At 56.6% G+C, this 20,310-nt stretch overlaps 2 protein-coding genes across 9 annotated transcripts; one reads left to right on the top strand and one right to left on the bottom strand.

Moving 5' to 3' along the window:
* Positions 1–2,880: 2,880 nt before the first annotated feature.
* On the top strand, positions 2,881–4,485 carry SRARP (steroid receptor associated and regulated protein; the record flags this gene model as incomplete). The annotated part of the gene is made up of 2 exons (XM_028108221.2): positions 2,881–2,956; positions 4,058–4,485. Coding segments are annotated over 2 exons (504 nt in total), but the record flags the coding sequence as incomplete, so codon positions are not given.
* Positions 4,486–13,331: 8,846 nt separating this feature from the next.
* Positions 13,332–15,555, bottom strand: HSPB7 (heat shock protein family B (small) member 7). 8 transcript variants are annotated; one of them, XM_088023047.1, is made up of 3 exons: positions 15,356–15,555; positions 14,727–14,874; positions 13,332–13,511 (listed from the first exon to the last, which is right to left on the bottom strand). In XM_088023047.1, the coding sequence occupies exons 1-3, from the start codon at positions 15,553–15,555 to the stop codon at positions 13,332–13,334; spliced, it is 528 nt and encodes a 175-aa protein (XP_087879173.1). The 8 variants fall into 8 exon arrangements, with proteins under 8 accessions (XP_087879173.1, XP_027964330.1, XP_027964329.1 ...); XM_028108529.2 differs by having other exon boundaries at positions 14,727–14,877; positions 15,359–15,555; XM_028108528.2 differs by having other exon boundaries at positions 14,727–14,884; positions 15,363–15,555.
* Positions 15,556–20,310: the final 4,755 nt, after the last annotated feature.

Below are 20,310 nucleotides of genomic sequence, written 5' to 3'. Positions count from 1 at the left end.
GCTCTCTGTCAAATGAATAAATGAAATCTTTTTTTTAAGTGTCTTTAGTTATAGGAACAAGGTAACTTTTATTTTTAAAAAAGTTTTTAAAGATTTTGTGTTTATTTATTAATTTGAGGGAGAAAGAGAGCGTGAGCAGGGGGAGGAACAGAGGGAGAGGGAGAGCAGACTCCACACCGAACACAGAGCCCCACACGGGGCCCGATCCCAGTACCCGGAGATCATGACCCAAATTGAAATCAAGAGCCAGATGCTCAACTGACCGAGCCACCTAGGTGCCCCACGAGGTGACTTTTAGAAAGACCCTAGGTCACCTAAGGATGGGCTTGGTGGCCAGGGGAACCAAAAAAGTGTGATTAGAGAGTTGGAAATTTCAGCCCCACCTACCAATGTCAGGGAGGGTTGAGGGGCTGGAGATTGAGTTCAGGCTTTAATGGCCAATGATTTAATCAATTGTGAACATAGTGGAGGAGATTCGGGAAGAGTGGCGGCTCAGAGACTATTAGAAGCTCCGCCTCTTTCTCCATTCTTTGCCCTGTGCATCTCTTCCATCTGGCTGTTCCTGAGTTGTACCCTTTTATAATAAACTGGTAATCTAGAGGCGTCTGGGGGGCTCAGTCAGTTAAGTGTTTCCTTCGGCTCGGGTCATGATCTCGGGGTCCTGGGATCGAGCCCCGCATTGGGCTCTCCCAATGCGGCAAGTGGCAAGTCGGCTTCTCCCTCTCTCTCTATGATCTTTCTCACTCTCATTCTATCTCAAATAAATAAATAAAACCTAAAACAAAAAGCCAAAACCTGGTAATCTAGTAAATAAAATGTTTCTCTGACTTCTATGTGCCACTCTAGCAAATAAGGAGGGGGTCATGGGACGCTCTGATCTAGAAATCCGAATCACAGATGACAATGTGGAATTACAATTAGCATGAGCAATGCGGGGATTGGCAGTCGTGTGGGAATGAGCCCTTAATCAGTGGAATCTTGCTATCTCCAGGTAGGTGGTGTCGGACCAGAGTTAATTGTTTGCTGGTGTAAGAAAAAAACAAACACACATCAGAATTGATGTTAGAAGTGAAATACCCCAATCACAACTGCAAAGTCGTTTTTGCTATGTCAGGAAACATGTTCACAGGTTCTGGGGACTAGGGCATGGGTATCTTTGGGGGACCATTATTCTTATACCATACAGAGTTACTTGTAATGTACAGAAGTGATACTGTTACATTTAATGAAACAGTACCAATTTTCGTTTTAAAGTGTATTTCCAACAAATGAGCAAACAAACAGAAACAGACTCATAAATACAGAGAACAAACTCGTGGTTTTCAGAGGGGTAGGGGTGGGGGGAGAGGCAAAATAGGTGATGGGGATTAAGAGGTACAAACTTCCAGTGACAAAATAGGGGCGCCTGGCTGACTCAGTTCCTAGAGCATGTGACTCGATCTCAGAGTTGTGAGTTTTGGTATTGGGGTTGTGAATTTGAGCCTCACATTGGGTGTAGAAATCACTTCAAAAATAAAATATATTTGTTAAAGATTTTACTTACTTATTTGACACAGAGATAGAGAGACAGCAAGCACAAGCAGGGGGAGCAGCAGGCAGAGGGAGAGGGAGAAGCAGGCTCCCCGCTGAGCAAGAAGCCCAATGCGGGCCTCGATCCCAGGACCTGGGATCATGACCTGAGCCGAAGGCAGACGCTTAACCGACTGAGCCACCCAGGCACCCCAAAAATAAAATCTTTAATTTAAAAAAAAGGAGGTACAAACTTCCAGTTTTAAAATGAATAAGTCCGGGCATCGGGGTGGCTCAGTTGGTTGAGCGGCTGACTCTTGATTTCAGCTCAGGCTGTGATCTCAGGGTCGTGAGATGGAGCCCTGCATCAGGTTCTGTGCTCAGTGCAGAGTCGGCTTGTCCCTCTCCCTCTGCTCCTCCCCCCACCCGCATGCTCTCTCTCACTAAAATAAATAAATAAAATCTTAAGATAATAATAATTTTAAAATGAAATGAAGAAGTCATAAAAATGAAAACTACAGTATGGGAATGGGGTATGTAGTTGATAATATTGTAATACTTTTGTACGGTGACAGATGGTAACTCTGCTTGCCATGGTGAGCATTTCCTACTATGAGTAAATGTCAAATCATTATGTCTATGTCATACACTTGAAACTAATATAATACTGTACATCAACTATACTCCCCTTAAAAAATGATGATAATAAAGTATATATGTTTTTTCCAATAAAAACAGTCAGTTGATTTAAAGGATGCAGTCGCCTGAATGTGTCCTCCCCAAATTCATATTCTGAAACTGAATCCCGGGGGTGATGGGATTTGGAGGTGGAGTTTTTTTTTGGGGGGGTGATTAGATCATGAGGGTGGAGTCCTCATGATGAGGTTAATAAGAGACTCCAGACAGAGCCCCTGCCCATTCTGCTGCATGAAGACCCTGCCAGAAAGACAGCCATCTCTGAACCCATGACTCCTCACCAAACACGGAATCTGTGGACATCTTGATTTGGACTTCCCAGCATCCAGGACTTTGAGAAATCCATTTTCTTGTTGAAGTCTGGACAGGCTAAGGCAAAGGACAGGTAGGAAACGGCTGGAGTGGAAAGAAATGGGTCTGTTTGGTAGAACAGCCTCCCAGTGACCTGACAACAATTCTGTTGACATAACCCTGTGGATCAAAGCAATCCGCTAGCTGCCCCAGGCCAGTTCCTGTGGCTCCTGGTGGAATTCACTCAGCAGATCCGGATCTGGTCCGGTGAATATAAAAGATCTGGTCCTTGGGTGGGGAGCTACATCCTGGAAGAGGCTGCTGAGAAGTTCTCCTCCTCCCAGAGCTAGAAGTTCTCCACTGTGGCAGCAGCAGTGACCCCCTCCCTCGGAAGACCCCAGCGACCAACAGGCCAGCCCCAGAGTCATGGGCCTTGAGACAGATCTGGAGACCAGCTCGGGTAAGGGGTGGCAGAGGGGCCTCAGCACCGCAGAAAGACCAGCCGAGGTGGGCCTGGGGAGGGCACACACCCTCCCTGGAGCCGCTGGGATTCTCAAGACATGGGTGGTGGGCTTCACTGATTCCCTGTGTTAACAAACCTACCAGAACACGAGCTTCCTTCCGAGCCTGTGTCTTGAGGAAGAGCCCACAGTGAAGAGAATTTGCTATCTGGGTAACTCAAGAAGTTCACTGTTTGAGGGTCCAGGCTCTGGATTCACATGGAGCCACTTCATTGATAAGTCGATCGATTGGCTCATGGCTTCTCCCTGAGCTAGGTCGGGAGTGTACAAAAGTAAGACTGCAGGGATGCCCAGGACAGACAGTGCCCCGGGCACTACCGGTGGGCTCCAAAGCTAGGGACGAGGTTGTGGGGGGAGGGGAGAGCAGCATGGTGCTCCCTGAGGACCACCATTTGCACAAGCCGGGCCTCAGTTTCCTCATCTGTAAAAGGTGGCAGGACCTTCCTCTTGTTCGAGGACCTCATTACTTCAGCAGTGTGTCCGTGGACCAGCAGCACGGGCATTCCCTGGGAGCTTGTTAACAATGCAGAGCCTCACCCCTCACCCCACCGGCGCACCAGAGTCTGCAGGGGAATGCCCGGGGCTCTGCTCCAGAAGGCAGATGGCTGAGTAGGGGAAAGCCAGGATTTCTTTTTTTTAAATAAGAATTTCAATTTAAATTTTTTTTAAGATTTTATTTATTTATTTGATGGAGAGAGACACAGCGAGAGAGGGAACACAAGCAGGGGGAGTGGGAGAGGGACAAGCAGGCTTCCCGCAGAGCAGGGAGCCTGATGCGGGGCTCGATCCCAGGACTCCGGGATCCCAACCCGAGCTGAAGGCAGACGCTTAACGACTGAGCCACCCAGGCGCCCCGAAAGCCAGGATTTCAACTCATGTCTCCCTGATGCTGAAATCCATGCTCTTAGACCCCACTCTTCTGGTCTTTGTGTGTCAGCCAATTGGGCAGTGAGACCCTCGTGGAGGGAAGGAAGAAGTGAGTGAATGAAACCACACTCGACTGTGCTAATGCAAACCTTTGGTCTTCTCCTTCCTTCCAGGTGGGAAGCCGGCCTGCCATCAGAAGGCCATCCCCACCACTCACCTCACTTTTGTCATCGACTGTGCTCGTGGCAAACAGCTCTCCCTGGTGGCACCCCCGGTGCCGCCCCGAGCCCCAGGTCCCCATCTAGGACCTGTCACTCCTCCAATGAAGACCTATATCTTGTTCTGTGGAGAAAACCGGCCCCACCTGACTCAGGAGGCCCCTCTGGGTGGGGGACACCTGGCCCACGCCGGGGGGACCCTGCCACCCCGCAGAGGGACGGTGGCCCCGGTTTCCTCCCCAGTCGGTCCACGGGTCCCCCAGGAGGCTCCTGAAGCCAAGGGGAACCCCTTGAAGACTGTGCCCTCAAGATCTTCAGCTTGGGGCACGGTCATCGGCTCGCTCAAAGCCCTCTCCTCCTGTGTCTGTGGGCAGGCAGAGTAACTGGAAGAGCCTGGCCCTGGAGGAGGGGGTTGGCACAGCAGGCTCGAGAGCTCAGGGTCGGGGTGGGGGGTGGGGGTGGCTGCAGTTCCCAAAGCCCAGCCCTCTTTCCCCACCAAGCAGAAGTCTTTGTGCCCGAGCCAAGGAAGAGCATTGGATCAGATCAAGGACATATGAAACAGCCACCAAGTACACACTCAAAGGTCTCCTCCTTCCTCCTCCTTATCTTTGTTCACCTTTCACTAGAAGCAGGATAAGGCACCTACGCATGGAAAGAGACCAATTCATTCCTACAGCAAATCCTAATGGAGCATCTTCTGCATTCCAGGCTCTGCAAAGTACTAGGGAAGACACCACAACATTCTTGGAGCTTATCCTCGGGGCGGTGGGTGGGGGTGAGGGGAAGGGTTAAATAAGCAAACAAATAAATAAAGATGATTTTGAACAAAGATGGAATGAGTGCCGTGTAGGAACTGAAATGGGGTGCCGGGATGGGGGGATAATGCGGGGCCAAGAGCTTTTCTGATATGGTGGGTGGGAAAGGCCTCTGAGTGGGTAATAAAGTATGATCTCGAAGACGAGAAGGAGCCAGCACTGTGAAAATCAGGGGCCAACCCCGAGCGCGGTGAGGATGGCCCAGTGCAACGGGCAGGGTCAGCGAGTTGTCTGCTGCCATCCTCGCTTTTGTGCAAGTGTGTGGGTCCCTGGGAGGTCTGGACACGGGGTGGGGAAATTCCGGGGGCCCAGGTGGGGCCTGGAGATCCAAAATAGGAAATAAGGGGAATTGCTTCTCAAGAGGGCCTGGCGTGGCGGGGGGGGGGGGGGGGGCGGTGTGTGCTCAGAAAGGTAATGGAGAATCATGTTTGAACAGATACAAATAAGAGCTCTTATTTCCTGAGCAGCTACTGCATACCAGGCTCATGCACCCCTAGGGAGACAAGGTGGTCCCTGCCTCACGGGGCAGTCATGTTACCCAGCGGGAAGTGGGGTCACTGGCGTGCGTGTGAGGGTGTGTGTAGATCTGAGAGGCACGGTGTTGTGCGGAATGCTAAATCAACTCAGCCGAGGAAGGGTGTCTCAAGGCTTTCTCGTTAAAATTGCTGAATGTTCGGAGCGCCTGGGTGGCTGAGTCAGTTAAGTGTCTGAGTCTTGATTTCGGTTCAGGTTGTGATCTCAGGGTCTTGAGATCGAGTCCTGTGTCTTCGGACTCCATGCTCAGTGGGGAGTCCGCTTCAGATTCTCTCTCTCCCTCTGCCTCTGCCCCATTCCCTCTCTAAAAACCAAAATTGCCGAATGTTCACGTATTTATTCGATGACTATTCAACTAGTTTCCTACAAACCCTAGTAGCTAAGGTTGGCCGTTTGCTCTGTGCCCAGGGAAGAGACATCTGTGAGGATGTGCCTGGGTGAGGAAGCTCAGATTAGGGAACTGAGGTACACGGAGCTGAGGGATGCTCTCAGGTGCCCCAGACTGGTACAGATTCAATCAGACCCCAGGCAAGCCTGGTGCTCAGGTTGCTCCCAATCCTAGGGCCAGTGGCTTCTCGTCCCAGCAGAATCTCTCCTAGGCAGAGGGGATCCAGAGAGAACAGCCATAACTCAGTCCTCCGGGAGCTCACAGCTTGGTGAGCCTGATGCTTACCAGAGCATCTGATAAGTGCAACAGTAAGGGCGTACAGAATAATGCTGGGGCTGGAGGAGGGTGTCCAGCCCACTCTGGGGAGAGGAGATCAGGGAGGGCTTCCCGTAGGAAGTGATGTCTAGACTAAGGTGTGACCAGTGAATGAGCCACGCAAAGGCAAGGGAACAGGGGTGGGGAGTGTTCCAGGAAGAAGGATCAGCATCATTCAGTCTGGCTGGAGTATTCATTCATTCACTCAGTATTTATTTGGCACCCACTGTGTGACAGGCTCTGGGCTAGACCCTCAGCTGGAGCAGTGATAAGACAGACAAGGCCCTGCCCTAAAGGAGCTTATTCTCCGGTTGGAGGAAGACAACGCATGCATGTGCACACGGAACAGTGGCCAGAGGAGTGGCAGGGACCTCATCATGTGAGGCCTTTAGATTTTATTCTAAGATAAGTTCTGTTGGAAATTGTGAGAAGTGACATGCCCAGACCTACCTTTAAAAAAAGTTCCTGCAGGGGGCGCCTGGCTGGCTCAGTGGGTAGAGCTTGTGACTTTTTTAAAAATTTATTTCTTTATTTGTTTATTTATTTAAGTAATCTCCACAACCATTGCAGGGCTTAAACTCAAGACCCCGAGATCAAGAGTTGTATGTTCTTTCTACTGAGCCAGCTGAGCGCCCTGAGCATGTGACTCTTGATCTTGGGGTCGTGAGTTCAAGCCCCAGGTGGGCATAGAGCCTACTTAAAAACAAAACAAAACTTTCCCTAGCTCTTGTGCTGGGACCAGAAGTCATGGGTGGGGGCGCAGGAGGGGGGTGGGAAGCTTAGGAGGCTGCGCCCTAATCCAGACAAAGAGGGGTGGCAACTTGGTCTAGAGAGGTAGTGATAGAGTAATCTGGATGATATCTGCACCACCACCACCACCCCCCCACCCCGCCGGTTGAGAATCCCTGGACTGGAAGAGCCCAAAGACGCAGCTGCAAAGGGAGTTGGAGGCCCTCAAGGAAGAGGGTGGGCCTGTGGCTGCACGTCCAGCTTTGTAACAGCAGGTGTCGCCCTATCATCAGACTGGAGGGCACCGTGTCCGGGCCAGCCGGGAGGGTAGGCAACCGCTGGGCAAGGGGCCAGAGTCCTGGGCCGGCCACCCAGTGGGGTCCATGTTTCCAGAAGCAAACTTCATTCTAACAAACACCCTCTTCGTCCCGATAATGACTATATGTATATATGTGTGTGTGTGTATATAAATATAAATTTTTTTAAATTTATTTATTTTTTAGTACTCTACACCCAGCATGGGGCTCGAACTTACAATCCTGAGATCAAGAGTTGCCTGCTCTCTGACAGAGCCAGCCAGGTGCCCCATGACTATGTATATTTTCATATGCACCACACACCCCCTCTGTTCCTCTCATACCAGACCAGAGAGATGGGTATGATTTTTACTGCCATTTTGCAGATGAGGAAAGAGGCGGAGCCCAAATCCAAACCCCAGGCAGCGTGACTACACACCTGTAAGCCACGGCATCATGACCCTGAGCCATGTGGTTGGCACTGTGTTCACATTTGTTCAATGGGCAAATGGTTTTATGAGGACCCAGCCTAGGGCCTGACGGTGTGCAGAGGATGTGTGGGGCTAAACAGGTGAGCAGGGCCCTCATTGAGATGGAACTCACAGGTGGAGGAGAGAGCTCAGTTAGTCTCTCTACCCACAATCCTGTGAGGCACTATCCCATTTTACAGATGTGGAAACTGGGGCTCAGATAGGGAAAGCAACTGGCCCAAGGTCACACAGCTAGCAAGTGGCAGAACCAGCGTTGAAATTAAGGTAGTTTGACTTCAGAGCTTTGCCTACCATCCATACTGAAGGAACTCAACAAAATTCTGTTGAGGGAGTGAATCAATAAACAAATGAAAGACTTTATTGAACCAGTGAGTTAAAATGTGAGTAAGTGAATGTGTTTCCAGCTTGGTAGACATGCTTCATCAGGACTGTGTCCCCACTGCCTGAAAATGTCTATACATGATAGGTGGTGGTTGAGAATTGTGTGAAAAGGAGGGGAGATGGGCGCCTGGGTGGCTCAGTCGGTTGAGCATCCAGTTCTTGGTTTCGGCTCAGGTCATGATCTCAGGGGTGTGAGACCGAGCTCCAGATCTGCTTTGAGCAGGGAGTCTGCTTGGGATTCTCTCTCCCTCTCCCTCTGCCTCTACCCGTCTCATTCTCTCTCTCTCTCTCCCCCCTGCAAAATAAATAAATAAGTCTATTTTTTTAAGATTTTTTTAATTTGAGAGAGAGAGTGCACACGAGCGGGGGGGGGAGGGGCAAAGGGAGAAGCAGATCCTCACTGAGCTGGGAGCCCGATGAGGGACTCGATCCCAGGACCCTGAGATCAGGACCCAAGCTGAAGGCAGACACAACCGACTGAGCCACCCAGGAGCCCCTAAATAAATCTTTACAAAAATAAATAAATAAATTACATTTTAGAAAAAGGAGGGGAGGGAGGGAAGGACAAGGAAGGATGGAAGGAAAGTACAGATTTGCTGTCTTGTCCTCTCTCCTCTGGGGCTCCTAGGGCCCGCAGCCCTGCTTTGTGCCCAGAGGTCCCACACCCAGTCTAGTAGCCCCCAGACTCCCATAAAAGATTGTCCCCAGGTCCAGGCTGTGGAGGGCCTCAGAGCTGGGGACTGGCCCAGCTGGCTGGTCACCGTGAGCCCCAGGCCGGGTGTGGGCAGCCCAACTGTGCTGACTGTAAATATCACTCCCTCCTCTGTGCGAGGCTCCTGCCTCGGGCACCGTCCCTGCAGACTTCAGGCACTATGCCCCTCAGGACCCTCTGCTGTTTGAGGGCAGCGCCCCGTGGGTAGAAGCTTGGCTTTCCTTGTTCAGAAAACAAGCACAATTTTAACAAGAGTTTAGCATTTATTGAGCTTATACTAAAACAGCATCTCTCTCTGGTTCCTCATAGCAGCCCTGGGAGGATGGTGCCTGATCTTTGTTTATGGGATGAAGGAAACTAAAGCTTCCAGAGGCTTCTCTCCCCCCACCTCCACCTCCAGGGCCCAGACGGGATCGCCTGAGCCGGCCAGGGTACCTTGTAGCTCTGCCCTTACCTGCCTTTCATGGAGAGGAGACAGCAGCCACCAGGGCAGCTTTCCTGCCTCTCCGGCCTGAGTCTTGGCCTCGAGGGAGCCACAGACAGCGTGGGTGAAGCTGGGGATGTTGGGATCCAAATCTAAACGAAGTCACAGTAGCTGAGCCCTACTGGGCATTTTCAGAGCATGGCATACGTGAGCTCCAGTCAGCTACCACGTGCCAAGCCCTTTACACGCATCGCAAAACAACCCTGGCAATGGATTCCATCAGCACCACTTACAGATGGGCCAACTGAGGCACAGAGGGGTTATGTTACTTACTCAGCGTCGCGCAGCTCAGAAGCAGCAGAGAGAGCCAAGATTCGAACCCAGGGGGTATAGCTCCAGAGTCTGTGCTGACCCTCCACTATTTACTGAGGCTTGCTAGCTTTTCAAAACACCCTACAAACACGCACTTAGCTCCCTTCCCATGCCAGGCTTGGGAGCAAGAGGGCAGAAGAAGGCATCTTCTGCTACCGCAGAACTCAGATCAGAGGACACTGCAGGGAAGGGGGGCTGGGTGGCCCGCTGTGGGAGGTGGGAGTTGCCTCTGGGCCATGGAAACGTGGCCAATGGGCATGAGGGGGGTTGGTCTGGAATACCTGCCCCGGCCTGAGGTTCTGGAGGCCCGGGTCTTCATCTCACCTCTGCCACCAACTTCTGTGTGACCCTGGGCAAGGCTCTAGCCCTCCCTGGGCCTCAGTTTCCCCACCACACCAAGAGGAGTTTGGAGTGACTCCCTAAGGGGACAGGGCTGGCCAACCAAGTGAGTGGGCCTCAGGGTCTGCCCTCACCCACAGGCAAGCACCCCTGTCATCTGAGTTTCAGTTTCTTTTGAACACAAAGTTTGGGCCTAGGCTTCTTTGGGGTTGTCTGTGCCCCTGAGCTGGTAGCTCTAGAAGGCTTTCTGGAGGAGGTGGCTTTGGACCTGAACGAGAGGGAACTTTCTAGGTCCTTGGCACCATTCGGGGTCTCTGGCATCACCTGACCTGGACGTACTCTCAGGTCTCCAGCCCTGGAAGGCTGCATCTTTCCAACTTCCCCTGCCCTCCTGCCCAGGCCCACTCCAAAAGCTATATAAGATGTACAAGTTTGCATTCCCTGTACAGGATGCCAGGATAGGGGCAGGGGAGTTGACTTAACCCTCGGATGATGTTGTGGGGGGAGGGGGAGGAGGAGGGATTGATTTGGGCTTTCTAGACTCAGCAGAGAACTTTCTAGAGTCATAGACAAGGATTCAAATCCCAGCCATGCCACTTCCAAGCTGGGTGACCTTGGGCCAGTTGCTTGACCTCTCTGAACCTCCTTGGTATCTACTTTGCAGAATTATTGCGGGGATGAGCAGTATGCTTGGCACACACTAGGCGCTCAATGAATGGGGCTGCTAAAATTATTCTTCACGGGGTGGGGGTGGGGGTGGGGCGCACGGCCGGCAGCCAAACCTATATTTAGCCTGGAAAGGGTGGGGGGCCGGGGGAGACAAAGCGCCAGAGCCAGCCCAGGCGCCCAGGGGGCGGAGCCGATGAAAGAGGGCCTGCCGTCTCCATCTCCCCTCCCTCCTCCTCCGCAGGGTCACCTTGGTGGGAGGGCTCTCTCAGACACAGCTTCTGCTCTGTCCCCCGGGAAATCTTTCATCTCCCCAAACCTCGGTCTGGGGAGAGAGCTGCTGGGGCCGGGGGGTGGGTGTATTGGGCCCCACCGGCCATGTGGGGGGAGCTGCCCCTTTTCCCAGCTGGGGGCTGCCCGCCGCCCAGCCCCCGACCCCTTCGCGACCCAGGGGATCGGGAAGCCAAGGTGAGCCTGACCCTGGATGGGGTTGAGGGAGACAGGGAAGCTGGCCCGGCTCCACCCCCAAGCCCCGCGCCGATGAGTTTCGGGGCTGCAAATAGCCCAGTGGAATCAGTGAGTCACGGAGGCTGGAAATACCGCGCCCCCTCTTCCCCTCTGCTCCCCTACTCCCGCCCGCAGCCCGCGCTGCGCTGTGGAGCGCCTGGCGCTCGGGTTTCAGTGGCGCCTCGTGGTGTTGGGGGTGGGGTGGGGTCCCTCCAGAGCGCACCGAGACTCCCCGAACCAGCCAGCCCTCCAGCCAGGGTCCAGCCCTGCCCTGCCGCTGGGTCTGTGCGACCCTGAGCCAGTCACTCGGCCGGTCTGGCCCTCACAGAAGCTGGGCTTCAGGAGGGCAGGTGACGCAGGACAGCTGGCCCGCCTTTGGTGTCCCTGTGCCTGGGACAGTGCCTGGCAGTTGGAAGAGAAGGCACTGCAAGGTTTTTCAGGGAAATGATTCTGGGGTTCCTGCTCAGGTGGGTCTTGGTGCCGAGGGAGAAAGCCAAATGACACCCACATTTCTGGGAGGTCCTGGAAATGTACTTGAGCTGCCACCCCTGGCCCCAAATCTCAAGGAAGGCATGTCAGTTTATTCTGGGGTTTCTCCCCCTGGCTGCCTCCAGCCACATCCCAAGTTTGAGAACTTCAGGCAGGTGATCTCCAGAAGTCTGTGTTGTTTATTGTGTGTGCACGGTACAATGCTAGGGTCTTCCCATGCCCCCTCTCCCCCACCAGCCATCCCCTAAGGGCCCCAGAATGGCAGGGGTGACAGGCCACCCTAAAGAACACTGACCAAGAGGTGCAGAAGGGAGAAGCTGGCCTTCCCTCCTGCCCCCAGGGGGCCTCAACTACTGTGAACCACCCCTTCCCCCCCCACCCCTGCTTCTGTATGTTGGAGACTGAGCCAGTGTCACTGGGGGTATCTGAGGCTCCCTAGGATGAAGGATGACCTCCCTGGAGGTGCCCTGCCCTGGACTGGAGACTAGGAGGGAACTGGGTTGGGGGCTCTTCCCACAATCCGGGCACTCTTCAGCACGAAGATGTGGGGCAGGAGGCAGAGGCCACAAGAGGCAGAAGGAGGGGAACTACTCCCCGGTGCTCAGAGGGGAGGGGGTCCGCTTGAGGGCAGCTTTCACAGCCTGGGTTCAAATCCAGCCTTTAATGAATGAGCCGGGCTTTCAACTGCTCAGGGACTCAGTTTCCCCACTGATAAAAATAGAGATTATAAAATCTGATTTTCGAATATGCTGAATTCAGCCTCAGCTAATGGTATTGTTCAGTATTTGAAGGATGTGACCATGGGCATGTGTGTGTGGTATATACACACACCAAGCCTATAGATTCACCGATTAAAGAGGGGGCAGGATGGGGGAGGTGACTGGCCACAGGGGAAGGTTGACAAGAAACTTCAAGGGGTCCAACCTTGAAGACCTAAGGCCCCATCCATGCTGTCTCTCCCACCTCAGCTGGGTGACCTATCTGCAGGGGAGGCAGCCACAGGAGCCCTGGTCTCGGGGTGGGAGGAAGGACCAGCCCCACCGCTCAGTGAGGCCTTGCCTGGGGACACAAGCGGGGGGGGGAGGTGGGGGTCAGGGGTGCTGTACAGTTTATCACGAACCAGGTGTATTGGAAGAACCCCATCTATATACAGACATTGTGTGGCCCCGCCCCGGCACAGCAGGCTGGTGGGGGCACCAGGTAGGCAGGCAGCCTGGCTTGGGGCTTGGGGCTTGGGGCTTGGGGCTTGGGGCTTGGGGTGTGGCAGAGAGGAGGTTCCCTGCCGGGGCTGTCCCCTCTGGCTTCCCTGTGCAGTTCCACTTGGATGAGCGCCTCTGCCTCCCCCCCACTCCCCTCGGTCAAGGGGGTCCCAGGTCTCTGTCCCCTCCACCCCTGCCCTGCAGAGACTCCAGAGATCAAAGGGTTTGTCTGTCTGTCTGTCCTGCAGATTATTTGCCTGGAGATCCTGCCTGTCGCAGTCCCTTTCCCCAAAGTGGGTTCTCTGGGAGCTTCCTTTCCCATCTCAATCCCTTTATCCCGGATTCAGTGAAAGAGGCCACATCTGGAATCTTGGGGGCCGTAGGTGAGGCAAAAGTTTCCCTGGCCTGCCCTGGGGAGCAGAAGGCCTCAGTTTAGGGGGGATGAGCCACCTCAGGGCCTGGAGCTTGAGCTGGGAAGTGCTGCAAGCTGTCATGAGGGGTGAGGCAAACTTCTCTGGCAGGCCAGTGTGGGGAGAAGGGGGGAGCGGGAGGGGCCCGGGACAGGGAGGCCCTCAGATTTTGATCTCGGTCCGGAAGGTCTGCTGGCCGTGCTCCGTGTGCGGGTGGCGCCGGGCCCGGACGGTGAGGCTGCCGTCCTCCCTCAGGGCGGAGGTCACCGAGGTGGGGTCCACGTCCTCGGGCAGCTGACACTTGTGAGCGAAGGTGTTCATGACCGTGCCGTCAGCTGCCAGCTGGGGAGGGGTGACGATGGGTCAGCGCAGGGTGCCCGCCCCCGTCCCGCTGGGGTCAAGCCGCCGTCCCTTCTCCCTTGTGTCACGCCAGCCAGGCCCCCACGCGCCCGTGCTGAGGGGCTGGCCCAGTGGCAGTGGTGGGGACAGCGACAGAGGGGCTCAGAGGAGCCCCAGTGCTTCCACGGGGGGGGGGGGGTGCGGGTGTGGTGTTGGCTAGCTCAGAGAGGGAGGAGCTCCCGAGCAGCAAAGAGAAGACAGCCTGAGCAGCAGGGGGGAGCAGGGCCCTGCCCTCGGGGAGGCCCAGACACATGGGGTGTCAGCAGCCCAGCGGATGGGCTGCCCCTCCCCCCATGGCTTGGCCCGCACGCAGTGTCCAGAGGAGCCTGGGGTGGCTGAGTCACTGGGGTGGGGGGGGGATGCAGGCTGGCACGTGCTGCCCGCTGGTCCTGGTGCCCACAGTCCTCGGCTTCTCTGGTAGAGGTCCCGGGGCAGCAAGCCTCCCGTGCTCAGCAGAGGAAGCCAGGCCTTGGAGGATCCGCAGGAAGACTTGGGCAGACCCTCTGGGGGCAGCACCCTTGGTCAGGCCAGGCCACACCCTCCTCCCCAGTAGAGGCCTCCTGGGAACTGGGACTCCGAGACCCTAGTGACCCAGTGACCCTGAGACCCACGGGTGCAAGGACTGTGGGGTGTGGAGTGCATCTGACCCTGAACGGCAGGGCCTCTGCCCAGCCTGGAGCCCCGTTCAAGGATCCCAGGATGGGGGCTGAACCTCCGGGTGGGGGGAGGAAAGAGGGGCTTGAAGGGTGTCACGTGGGGGAACTCTTCCCCCCAGCTCCCCAGGGGAGCCCCCCCACCTACCCACGTGCCTGCCAGAAAAGCTGTCCCCACTCAGCTACCATCTGCATCCTCTGGGCTCCCCCCTCGCCTCACCTCCTCAGGTGCCCCCTGCCTGCATCCCTCCAGCCCTCTCCCATTCCCCTGTGACTCCCTCAGCTGCCCTTTGGCTCCTGAACAAAGGATCTCAACGCCTTGGGGCAGGGAGAGGCAGTGGTGGGGGCTGGGGGGCGCCTCTGCCTACAAGCAATAGGAGCCAGGTCTCCAGTTTGCCCTGGGAGGTTGTGGGGGGCACGAGTCAGGGTCTGGGGTCCCGGCATGGCAGTGGGGACACTGGGCGGAGGGTACAGATGTGGAGCCGGGCAGGATGGGCAGGCTCACCTTCTCAGCCCGCACCTCGATGTGGTTGTTGGAGGTGGTGACAATGATGTCTTCAGGTGAGAAGTCACTCACGTCCACTGCAAACTCGTAGGCATCCCCGAGGGTCTTGATGTTGCCCGGCCCCCCGGGACGGGCTATAGGGGGAAGGCTGCTGTGAGCTGAGCCCCGGGCAGGCCTGCCTCTAGAGCCCGGGTTTCTGGCTCCTCTTGGGGAAAGGGGCAGGCCCCCAGGCCTGACTCCCCCTCAGCTGTTGTCCCTAACCCCCCTGCCCTCCTCCCCTCACCTCCTGCAGCCCACCTTTTCTGTGGTGGGTTGAGTGACACTGTGTGGGGCAGCCCACCCAGGCCTGGAGGCTGGGGGATGTCTCCCACCCCTCAACCCCAACCAGTCCTCCAGAGCTCCAACGAGGACCTGGCCAGAGGCCCTGTGGGGCCACTGGCATCAGAGTTGACCCCTGGGGCCCCAGCCGTTCTTGGAGCCCGGCCCGTTCTTGGGGCCACATCATCTGTCCTAGTGGCCACACGTGGCTCCAGTTGGGCGGCACCTGTTCTGGGCAGCTGGGCGGCCACGTTCACAGGTGCCCTGGAGCAAGGGTCCCCTCCCTGTGCATCTCCCCTCCGAGCCCTAACAACTTGCCTGGGAAGGCCAGGGGCTCCGAGTGGGGCCGCATGAAGCTGCCAAAATCCTCGGAAAACATGCTCAGGGCTTTCTCCATGGGCGGGTCCTGGGCTGGGAGGGCACGGGAGGCCGAGGAGGCCGAGGAGGCCGAGGACGAGGAGGAATGGAAGCTTCTCTCCGCTCTGAAGGTGGAAGAGGTCCTGTGGCTCATCCACGGGCCGGCGGCTGGGCCCTGGCCAGGCAGGCAGGGGGACAGGACAGCGTGTGGGCAGCAGGCTCGGGGGAGAGTGTGCCCGGCCCTGATTGCCGGCGCTTTATAAGGCTGGACCGTCCCTGGGCTTGGGGCCAGCCCCTTGTCTCCCAGCTAAATTTAGGCCTTGCCTCGGCCCGGAGGGGGCTGGAAATCCTCGCTGGTGAGGCTGCACTGCTGACAGTCGAGCACACGCAGGCCCAGGCTGAGCTCACAGCCCGGCATTCCAGGCCGATAAGTCCAGCCCGGGGCCTCCGCAGCGGCGGGGCGGGGGGCAACCTGTCCTCTCGCCGCTCAGACCCCCCGTGCCCGCCACAGGACCTTGTGTGTGTGTGTGTGTGTGTGTGTGTGTGTGTGTGTGTGTGTGTGTGTGTGTGTGTGGTGTTTCTGTGTCCTGTCTCCCGCTTCAGCCTGGCGGGGGGGGAGGGGGTTTAGGACTGTGCCTCCGCCATCAGATTGCAAGCTTCTTGAGGATAGGGTTTTCTGTTTCCTGTCCCCTCTCCCCCAAAGTTCCAGTCCTTGGTAAGAGGGGATCTAGGTGGTGGGCAGTCAGGTCAGCGGCGGCCCAAGCACCTGGCTCTGGGGAGAGCAGGAGATGCAAGATCAGAAGGTAGGGGTGGGTGGAGGACCTCCACCTGTTGGACCCCTGCGTGAGGTGAGAGACTCCTTCCCTCAGGGCAGATAATGTTTACAGCCATCTCTTAGGAAGGACTGAGACACCCTGGGGGGGTGGGGAATGTGCAGCTGTCCCCCTGCCCGCTCCCACGGGGACCCAGATTCTGTGCTTGCCCTGCCCCCACTCTCAGAACATTTTGGGGGCCCCAAGGGGAGGACGCTGGCAGCCCTTGGCCAGGGTGGGGTTTGGGCCAGGATTCAGGGGAGGGGGGCAGATAATTTAGTGGTAGGTGTCCTTAAAGGTCTAGAAGGTTATGTTGCTGGGAACTGTCTGCTTGACCTCCAGCTCAATAGAGATGCTCAGGACTCTGGCAGGCGGGATTTCAGGGAGAGGTAAAGGAGAATTCCAGAAGACGCTATTCTAGCTCTGAATTCTGGAGTGCCTCCTGGCTGTGAGCTTTCCAGCACCGCCCCACTTGATCTCCACACAGCTCGGCTCGGGAAAGAGGTGTCGTTCCCATTTTATAGGCGGGAAAGCGGAACCTCACCGAGGGGGCGGGCCTTGCATGTGGGTAAGTGGCAGAGCTGGGATTCAGACCCAGGTGGGTCTGATTCAGAGCCCCTCCAGGAGGGGCGCCTGGGTGTCTCAGTCGTTAAGCGGCTGCCTTCAGTTCAGGCCATGATCCCAGGGTCTTGGGATGGAGCCCCACATCGGGCTCCCCGCTCAGACTCGGGGCGGGGGGGGGGGGGGCGGAGTCTGCTTCTCCCTCTGCCCCTCCCCTGCTCCCTGCTTATTCTCTCTCTCTCTCTCTCAAATAAATAAATAAATAAAATCTTAAAAAAAAAGAAAAAACCCTCCAGGAGGCTGGGGTGACCTGACCATACGTGTATGGAGACAGACTGGCCCAGAAGCCCCTCTCTAGCCCCCCACGGCTCAGCAGAGCCAGGACTGACATCCTGCGGAGCCAGGGGGTGAAGCAGGAGAGGCTATTCTGGGCGGTGGGCGCTGCCCAGGCCCCGGTGTGGGGTTTCTGTTCCTCTCTCCAAATCCTGCCCTTCCTGCCCAGACCTGCTCTGATTCCTCCTCCCCCATGCAGGCCTCTGTGATTGCTGCAGCCACACAGGGGCCACTGCCCAGAGGCCCACCCCAGCACCTGGCTCTGACATGTCTTCCGGGGTCTGTGACTTCTCTGTCGTGTCCTCACTCCCTCATCAGACTGGTGGTTCCCCTGGTGCAGGGGTCCGCCTGTCTCCCTGTCAGATTGGGGGCTCCTGAAGGTGGGGACTGTCTTTCTTTTCTCTGGCTCCCACAGAACACCATCCTTATGGGACTCTGTCTAGAGGTACTCACTGGTGCTGGTGGTCCGTGGGTGGGGGCAACGTGGAGCTGGGAGCTGGGGGGTGGCTGGAGCAAGAGGGGTCTGTCATTCTAGTGGAGGTTCCTGCTGGGCCCGTGTCACCCATACTGGCTGAGGGGTTCCGGTGGGGCTGCCAGGAAGTGACCAGCACGAGGCAAGATGGAAAGAGGGTGGGGGCGGGGGTGGGGGGGGGGCCCAGAGGCCTCCTGCCCGCCAGGGAAACAGGAGCTGGTGGCTAAATGCAGACACACTGTCATGGTGCTGAGGGCCTGAGTCACTGCTCCTGGACGTCAGATCCCGTTACCCACCTCCGCCCACCGTTCCTCCTCCCCTTCCTCCTATCCCTGAGGCATCGCCCGTAAATGTACTGGATCTACAGACTTCAGTGGCCAGGAGGGACCTCAAAAGGTCATCAAGGCCATTCCCCTGTCTCTGGGCATGCTGTCCCTCCAGATCGCAGGGGTAGAAGGAACTTCCGAGATGATCCAATGCCTTTTATCCCAATCACCTGGGAGAACTTTTAACACACACAGACTCTTCCCTCTGCACCCCAAGATTCTGATTTACGGTCTTGGGAAGCGAGCAGGTATCTGTCCCCGTCAGCTCCCCACACGGCCAGCCCGCAGGCCAGCATTTGGAAACTGCTCATCACTCAGCAGATACTTACAGAACACCTGCTCTGTGCGGGGCCCTGTTCTAGGCTCTGGGGGAGTCATGATGAATGAGGAATGCGTGCATGACTCCCCAGCTCTCCTTAGGGGACAGAAGAGGACACCAAGGTTCTGAGTGGTGGGGGACCTGTTGCGGTGACAGAGCTGTTCTAGCATCCAGCCTGCTCTTACCCTCCACGGCTGCTGGGGCTTGATGCAGGAAAGTGGCTTCGGGAGGGACTCTGCTGCCCTCTCCCCAGTTTCCTGGTGTTCCCAGGGCTGGGAGGTGAGGGTGTGGACGTGCAGCACCTGCTGGGCAGCTGATGCCGGCTGTGGGCTTATACTGGGGTTTGGGATGTCAACAGGGCAGCCAGGTATCCTGTTCCTGTACAAAGTCACCAGGTGGGTGTGGCAAGGTGACAGTGGGCCCAGCCCGTGCAGAGCTGCAAGCCCCGTCCCGCCTCCCACCACACACACACACACACACACACACACACACACACACACACACACACGCTCCTATTTTGGATGGATGTGGCCAGGCATCCAGGGGCAGAGGGTGGCTCAGGGTCCCAGGGTTTTAACAAGTCCCTGAAGGGCCATCATGATTTTCAGAAAGGAGATTTGTCTGGGGAAGGGAGACAGAGCAGTTATCCCAAATCTCTTGCCCAAATCTTCCCAAAAGTGACATCAGACCCAAATCCTCTGCTTTGTGACCAAACCCTTGTCCTGACTGATGAAAGCCACAGGGGCTGGAGGAGCTCTGGGGAGGGGAAAAGCCAGACAGTCTAGGTCTGGGTTCAGCCTCTGCTGTGTGACTTTAGAGGAGTCACTACACCTCTCTGATCCACTATCATCTGCCAAATGGTGATGCTGCCCTTGACTCACAAGGATGCGGGAGGATGGACTGTGTTGCAGACATAAAGGGCCCGGCGTGTGGCTGGCACATAACCCGTGCTCGTTCCCTCTCCCTCATGTCCTCATTCCTACCCTCTGCTGGGGCAGGATCATCTGTGGCATAGACTGGGAAGCACTCTGGTTTGAGGGGTAGTTCTCTGAGGCTAGAGGGTCTGGACCTGAGGATCAAGTTCAAGTTCCTCCCCAGGCCTCAGAGGCCTGCGGGGGCCCCACATCACCGCCCCTGCTCTGGCTTGTCGGTCTCCTCCCCACCCCTGAGCAAGGTGGGTGGCGGAGCCGTGTGCAGGCTTTGGGGACTGGCAAACCTGGCTGGGAATTCCGGCTCTGCCCCTCGGTCTCTGTGACCTTGGAGCAGCGTCACCCCTCAGAGACTCCAATTTCTTTAACATGGGATAGTACCTCCCACCTCGTCGGGTTTCTGTGAGCACTCACTGATTCTGGGGATGGCTGAGCACAGTGCCTGGCCCACAGTGAGGGTGCGGTAGTGATGGGGCCCCTCGCCTTTGCCCAAGCTCTTCCTCCAGCTCCGTCGGCTTTCTTCCCTCTCCCTTCTCTGCTTCCTCAAACCGTTTCCGTGTCCAGCTCTGAGAATCCAGCCCCTGCAGAGGACCCCTCACGGTGCTGCTGTGTGCAGGAGCTTCTCCTCCGCCCCCCCCCCCCCCGTGTCCCCCAGGCTGCAGTAGGGAGCCCGCAGCGTATCGAGCGCCACCCTCTGCGTGGCTCTCCTGGGTTCTAGGGAGCTCAGCTCCTGGTCCCCCTTGGCTGTTCTGGCCTACGTGGCTCAACCTGGCTGTTCTGGCCTGCGTGGCTCAACCGGCCTGGGCAGTTCTGGGTGGTTTGTCAAGGACATTCTTAATGGCCCAGGGTAAACCCCGACGGAGAGGGGGCGGGCGCCCAGGATGTGGATTGGTGGAGCACAGACCTGTCCAGGTGCACCTGGGCTGCAGGCAAAGGAGTCTCTGTTAGAGGAGGGCCGGCTGGGGCCACAGCAGGGCCGACGAACAGAGGTGAGGGGCTGCTGGGTGTGGAGCGGGGCCCTGGACTTGGGTGGAAACTGCCAGGGCCAGAGCAGGCCGGGCAGGAGGAGGCTGGGCGGCAGGGAGCCAGCACCTCATTACAACCCTCCTGGGCTGTCCTTTACCTGCCTCTGTGGCCTGAGCAGAGGAGAGGGGGCT

Source organism: Eumetopias jubatus, unplaced genomic scaffold (assembly GCF_037043125.1).
Source record: "Eumetopias jubatus isolate StellerSeaLion01/CBP00866 unplaced genomic scaffold, mEumJub1_p1.0 scaffold_4, whole genome shotgun sequence".
NCBI lineage: Eukaryota > Metazoa > Chordata > Mammalia > Carnivora > Otariidae > Eumetopias > Eumetopias jubatus.
This window is presented reverse-complemented; position numbering and strand designations above follow the sequence as displayed.